General features: G+C 35.1%; 1 protein-coding gene across 5 annotated transcripts in view; it reads right to left on the bottom strand.

Moving 5' to 3' along the window:
• Positions 1–241: 241 nt before the first annotated feature.
• The window catches only part of CWH43 (cell wall biogenesis 43 C-terminal homolog), a 30172-nt gene continuing 23146 nt past the window's right edge, over positions 242–7267 (bottom strand). For 2 of the 5 annotated variants that reach the window (XM_038134188.1, XM_038134190.1), the window contains 5 exons: positions 7020–7169; positions 4602–4746; positions 3917–3978; positions 2717–2872; positions 248–1137 (listed from right to left, as the gene is read on the bottom strand). In XM_038134188.1, the coding sequence (XP_037990116.1) occupies positions 1050–1137; positions 2717–2872; positions 3917–3978; positions 4602–4746; positions 7020–7169 (601 nt within the window). In that variant the 3' untranslated portion in view covers positions 248–1049. Of the gene's footprint in view, positions 1138–2716; positions 2873–3916; positions 3979–4601; positions 4747–7019; positions 7170–7267 lie in introns of all 5 variants that reach the window. The other 3 variants (XM_038134189.1, XM_038134186.1, XM_038134185.1) reach the window with 3 other exon arrangements.

Here is a 7267-nt window from a genome sequence, read left to right as displayed (position 1 = left end):
GTTTCCAAACTGAATGTGTCACTTAAATTATCTAACATGCTTCTCACAAGCAGGACATATCCTTTGGACAATGCTGAAGATGTCTTCATTGTTAAGGGGAAGCTCTGCACATATACTGAAGGATCAGGAGCTAAATATAAAAGACATTTGCAAGAGACCTTGAGAAGACACAGCATTTTACATGTGCATGACATAACAGGCATAACTGCCTAGGTCAAAAAAGCAGCACCTCTTTTTAGTCCTACTGAACTGTAGCACTAGCAAAGAAACAAAGCTCTTTTTTCCCCCTTTATTATGGTTCATTTTAAATAAAAGTTACAACCAACTTTTCTCCTTTCTCAGAAAACTTGTTATGTTGAGCATGACTGTTTTTAATTCTTTGTCAGTGTGTTCATGTGGGTGTCTCATAACCATCCTTATTCAGAGGTACTCTACTCTTCCCTTTGTAAAAGCATTGGCATGTCTAATGTCCAGTTAATAAAATGAAGTCTATAAAAGTCACCTCTTTTTCTCCAGCATTATGAACATCAATTATCTGCAAATTGTGATAAAACTCATTTAAGAATAAAATATAGAATAGCAGCAGATATAAATACTGTTTGAGTCAAAAAGGTGCACACTTCAAACACATACTTACTGCATATCTCCCAATTAAAAAATACACTAGTTCCAGTCCTATTTTGAAAAACCCAAGGTCAATCTTTTTATTTCAGTAGCAGCAATAGCACTCTGAAACATCATGATATATGATACCATCACAAAAGCTGAAAAAGTTGTTGCCAAAGCAAGTTCCCACCCATGCTTTATTGCATACAAAGCAGGTATCTGGCCAACGTGGATACACCAGTTTATCGAAATGCGTCCATCCCTCCCTCACAGTGATGGCAGCTCATTCACAAAGACAGTCACCAGCTATTACATAGACATTCACAGTGTTGTGCAGCATGGCAGTTGCTCATCCTTAAACAGTGTAGTCTTTTTGGCTGTCAATTCAGTTTCAAGCGACAAACCTTTCTTGTTGGTCTGAATAATAATCTTATTTTCTTGCTCTAATTTGTCTGTTTAAAATATTTAGGAGTGCTCATATGAAAGTGATGAATAGGCACATAATTATGTCCATCTTTATAAGATCCAAACCTAAAAAAAATATTCAACAGAGCAATACTATTACAACATTATTTAACCCATGCAATTAAATCATACAATCCCTACTCCACTTCTGAATGTTCTAGGCAATTTATTTCAGAAACAGGGCCCAACTCTATTAAATGTAATAGGGTTCTATGTACCCTCTCCTGCTAAATAAAGGTCTTTGAGTATACTGGAGACAATTAATTACATTGATTCTGCTCATGCTATAGGCAGTCTATAATTGGAACTCCAGATGAAAAAGCTGAGTGTTGCATTTATCTACTTAAATTCTAAGCTAAGTTTTTAGTCCTGATTTTAGTGGAGATACAATTTAAACACCCATAGTATCAAAACAGTCAACCCTGTTATAAATACTGTACATCTTGCTTTTGCAAATTATGATGAAAATTGTAATTTTTCACACCAAATTTAAATATGAAAGTTTTGACAACTGACTATTGTGGTAGACAGACTTGCAAAAGTAAAATGGACTTATTCAAAATATGTACTTATTCAAAATATCAGTGCTAAGTAATATTTAAGAGCACTGCCATTGTATTTCTAAAGAAGTAGAGTTAATCAGAAAAAGTTAAATACATTAACTTTAAAATAGTTAAATAAATAGTTACATTAACTTTAAAAGGTAAATAAATAGGGTAAACATTTTCTGATTATTATCGGCAGACAAAAGAAATTAGGACAAGATTCTGGGCTGAAGTCAACTGAGAAAAATTTGAACAAGAATGCTAACTGTAGGCAAGTTCCATCATGTGGAAAAGTCTGGGCAAACCCCTGCTTAGACAGGAAGCCAGTGGCTGAGTGGTACATAAAAAGTGAGTACACTCCACTGTCAGATGTATAGGAGAAAGTAATATATTCTGCATTATGCATGTCAGCAGTGGTAAACAAGGCATTACTGCAAATTATTCTCTCTGTGGCAGCATCTGTCACAAACTTCATGACTCTTCCACTATTAATACTTAATACTAGAATAAATATCTTCCTCTATATATCTCTTCCTTATGCAATGCCAGTGGAAAAATGATGGCAATTTAGAAATAAATTACTCTTTTACATTAAACCTAGTCCTTTTTTTTTCCTTCTTGACACGTGCAATATACTGTCTCAGGCATTCTGTTTAATTTTTGCTCCAATTATATGGTATGTTTTAAAATGCTTATGCAAAAAGTATTTCATGTATATCTTGTATTTGATATTCCAAGTAACAGTATATGAAGAGCCCAGTCTCCAAAGTGCTGAGAAGCATGGGAGACCTTTCCTCATCTATCAAATGAGTCACCACACCACTTGGCAAATATCCCTATCAAACAATCTCAGAAACTGCCTGGGTGAAATGAGCATTTACTTGCAATTTATGCTGTGACAAAACAGACTGATTTTCCCAGGGCACATGCCAAAACAATCAAAAAATGGAATTACAAATCAGAAGTTCTTGACTTCTACTCTTCTGCTCAGTTGGGTACTGATCAGTGCCTCTCACTTTAGAAATAATTTTGTTCCTAGACTTCTTTTTTACAAGATGCTAGGTACATCAACCCCTTCATTTCCCATGAGACACACTGACCTGGGATTGAAATGGATGTCTTCAGGAACCTGGCTGGGATCAGTGACAATTCTGTCATTGTCAACATAGCTATTCACATGATCTGGGATTCTAAATTTGGCCATCTGGACTTCTGAATCACTTAAACCAGCATGAGATATGCGGGCATAACCCAGCCTGTCAAATATGAGAACAGTTAGTTTGAAGAAATAACTCAAGACAATTTCACCACATTCTTAATGAATGTATCTCTCTTTTCCCCAAGAGTTATTCTTTAACTTATCAACACAATTTTCCATTTCTGTGAATCTCCCCATCAAAAAACCGAAAGTGCTCCATAAACAGGATCATAATACCATGTCACAAGCATAAAAACTGAAAAACTGTGTTTGACAGTAAAAATAAGTTCTATGTCTAAAACCTTTTTTAAAATTACAGCTTTAGAATATGAGTGCAGGTATAAGCTCACTAAATTTTCACTGGAAAGATTTCAATATTCAAGAAAGAAATTCCAGCATCAATTGAATGAATAATGAGAAAACTTCAAATTGCAAATAGAGTTTTAGTTGAGTTTTTTTAGTTGCCTTTTTTCTTTTTTACTCAATACTGTCAAGAGAGCTATCAAGTCTATGACTTGTGAACACTGCAGAATTTGTATAGTTTATTCAAAAGAAGATGAAGTCCATTTCAGTACAAACATCACCAAGAGAACGATTTACAAGCAATTTGGGATTAAAAGATATGGAGTGCATAGGTCCTGTGCCTCAATATGGGTTTACACAGTTCAAGTTTCCACTAAATCCAGGATAAAGATTGACTGGATTAGATCAGCATTTTGCTTCAACAAACCCTAAAGCATAGTTCAGAATTTGTATCTTCTGTGTAACATACAAATTAGGTCCTAGCCTTCACATTTTAGGATGAAGTTGCAAAGCCAGAGCTTTGGAAAAATGTAGTTTTATGCTACCAAAGAAGAGTAGATCTGAAGGCTTTTGACACAGAATTATGAAACCTATAATAGTGTCTTTGTGAATTATATTCAGAGATACACCAGTTCTTGTGACCAATGATCAATGCTTCACATAATTTTATGATAGATCCAACTGCCCATAATAATTGTTTAGGGATGTAAGACTCTTGCACAATCACTTACAAAAGATTGTAAAACTGATAACCATAAAGATATTTAAGCCTACAAATAAGTGATTCACTTTTACATACCTTATTACTCCACGATACATAATATAGCTACACCATCTGTCCTGGTCTGTACTGTCAATATCCTAGAGGGATATTGAAAGGGAAAAAAAGTCAAACAAATAAGGTAAGTGTTCATCTGGGTAGGCTATAAATCAGTAACAGGACCAATGTGTAAACTCACTGCAGAAAAATGTTTTGCCTAAAACATTGTAATAAGGTAGAAAGAAAAAAAGCTCACTGTTAGACATGTACAAATCAGACAACTTTTTGGTATGTCTTAATGCAGAGCTCATTTTTAAAACAAAAGAATCACAGAATTAGAGGCTCTCTGGAGGTCTCCTACTCCTAAACTTGGTCAAAGTCACTTCAAGCAGGTTGCTCAGGGCCTTATGCAGCTAACTTCTGAATATCCCCAAGGATGAAAGTTTCACAACCTCACCAGGCCCCTGTTCTAATCCTTGACAACCCTGTGACTTTTTATTTCTTCTAACTGACATTTCCCTTGAGGCAGCTGCTGAACATTGCCTCTTATTCTTTCACTGTTTAACTCCATCTTCTCTGCAAGATATCATGAGGTAGCTAAACACTATATTTAAAAATGGGCATGTGTTTTCTTCTCTGTCTATATTTAAGTTACCAATTTGAACTATTAGGCTGAGTGTTTCCAATATATATTTTCTCTAAAGATGCAGTATTTTTATATTACCTGCACATTTCCATTTTTTATTAATTCAGTATAGTCTCTGGATCCAGGAGCTGAAGTGATGTATCCTAGAAACACAACTTGCTTAGAGCTAGTCTTCAGCAGGTTCGAAACAGTTATTGCTTGGAGTTTTCTGTCCAAGTCCTCTCTGAAAGAAATGGAAAAGACTTTAGGACAAATACATTTTAGCTCACAATCTTTGTGCTACGACACAAGTAAACCACAAATCAATCTGATACCATTTTTGTTGCTGAATATTAGAGAGTATGAAAGTTCTCAGAAAGCTCATTGATTCAAAATTATCACTACATTTGATAAAAACCACATGGTCATGGTAGATGTAATTCACATTCTCTTTCTATCCATTACAGGAATGACATTTTTTATTACTGTTTTGTTTTTAATACTGATACCATCACTAGGAAATGTGAATGTTAGTATTTTGGTTATCTAAGGCTTTGCCTCTGTTTGCACTTAAAATTTAACTGTGCTAGTATGATGTGGTGCGTAACAAAGAACTTACACGCTAAATAAATTTTATTATGGGTAGATCATAGTAAATAAAGTCTTAAAGTCTGGGTCTCATAATTTATGAAATATAACTAGAGTTACATCATCCCATTAGCATTACTTAATTCCATTTGGCATGTATTTCACATCTCTTTAACAAGATTTACATGAGAGTTCCAACATGACCAAAAGTGATAGCGAAGTAAGTGGAGCCTGGTAAAATATTTCACTGGATCCCATTCCCTGTCCTTGGATTTGTCATAAAATAATGAAAAAGCAGTTCTCTTCCTATGATTCTTCATGTTAATGACTTTAAATGGTTGAGTAAATCATGTTGTCTTCTAGATTTTGATAGTCTGGGCTAACAGTAAAAACATTGACAGAGAGAGCTGATTTCGGAACATGTAAACCCTGAAGAAGACAACAATTTAAGTGCAGCTATGCTTTCTAAATAGTGGTACTTCTGACTGAAGCAAATGTATTAGGGAGAAAGACCACACAGACAGGAGACCAAAAAAACCCCAAACACTTAAGTAGAAGTCTGACCTAGGTATATGTGAAGTTGCCTGCTCAGCTAGCTGCTCTTTCCAGAATGCACCTCTCCTGAAGATGGGATCTTTTAAAAGCACAGGCATAGTTATAGTCCCACATTTAAAAAATCCTATTTAAAAACAACCCTAGTTATCTAGTATTCTATAGTCTATGTCAATATAAGCAGCAGAAGAAAAAATATTAAAAATGAGCAGTTATGTGCAATATTTAGTTACAAATTCATTCCCCTCTAAAACACAATCTAATTTGCACTCATTTCCCATGTGTCTCCTCAAATTTTCTCTTTCATCTTTATCTCATTTCTCTGCAGGGGTATAATACAGTGTTAATTTCTTCTACTTTGACAAACAGCTTCTCAGACAGGCAAGTCTAATCATCTGTGAATTAAAGAATTAAATTCTGTTCTAGAGTTAAAAATGGGGAGTGACTTCTGACAATTGTATTTGTTTAATAAATTGGAAATCTATACACAATTTGCAGGTTTGGTGCAGTTTCCACTCAGGGGAAGGAGATGGGATACAGAGAATTCATTTGGCTTTCTGAGCAGCTTCTTTGTGTTATATTATTCTGCACCCTATCCATAAATTTGCTGCTCTATGAATTGTAACAATTTTTTTAAGTTCCAGATCTTACTAAATAGCCACAAACATACTAGATATCCCATCAAATATAACAGAAATAACAGCTACAGGGAGCATTCACAAAACTATCTCTTATTAATATTCATCACACACAGGTAAAACATTGTTTTCAAGAACTGAAATATATACCTTATTCTTTTCCATCACTTATTTGATTTATTGGTATAATACTGCTTTTCTGGATTCAGAGATCAGACTTCCTATTTCCACTTGCATACTCTCAGAAGGACGCTGATGGACATTTCTGCTGCTGTTTCAACACTGTCCTTTTTTGGAGGTTTCAGGTTTGCTACTTTTTGAGAAAAAAACCCAAAACTTTTTCCATTAATGCTGTCTATCTCTAGCTGTACCTATCTGCACTCATTGTGGACTGTAATACATCTATTCCACATGCAAAAAGTCAGAAGGATGCTGTCCTGTGCTGAGGTGCATCTGAAGCCCTGTCATTTGTGGTGACTTTGCAGAACTGTATCTTTAAATCCCTAGTAATTCAGATAGTAGATTCAGCTGAGTTTTGCATGACACATTCAAAAATGCTTCAAAATTTCAAACCAGTAGTTTAACCAATTTTAAACTGTCATAGTATTTCTTCAAATGTGCCCTGCTAGAACCAGTATCACAGCAGCAGATTTTAAAGAGTACAAAATAAATCCTGTAAGTTCACAAATTGTATTACATGACTTTGTACACTCTATGTAAAAATAAGTGAAATACACACTCTTCATTTCCGAAGTGAGCAACAACAAAATCAACCAGCTTCCCTGTGAAGTTGACAGTCAGGGAGATGGCAGGTGCAATCTCTCCCTCTGGAGACGGAAGGAGGTGATGGGTCGATTTTACAATTGGATACCTGGACAGTGCCATAATCCTACAGGAGGAGAGGCAAAAAGTTACATTTTGTGATTCACAAGCATCAAAGGTGTGAACTAAGCAGATAAATGTGAGCAGGAGACTAACAGTCACTGA

This window comes from Motacilla alba, chromosome 4, assembly GCF_015832195.1.
Source record: "Motacilla alba alba isolate MOTALB_02 chromosome 4, Motacilla_alba_V1.0_pri, whole genome shotgun sequence".
Classification (NCBI taxonomy): Eukaryota; Metazoa; Chordata; class Aves; order Passeriformes; family Motacillidae; genus Motacilla; species Motacilla alba.
Note: the sequence above shows the minus strand (reverse complement) of the source record. Positions and strands in the feature narration are given on the sequence as shown.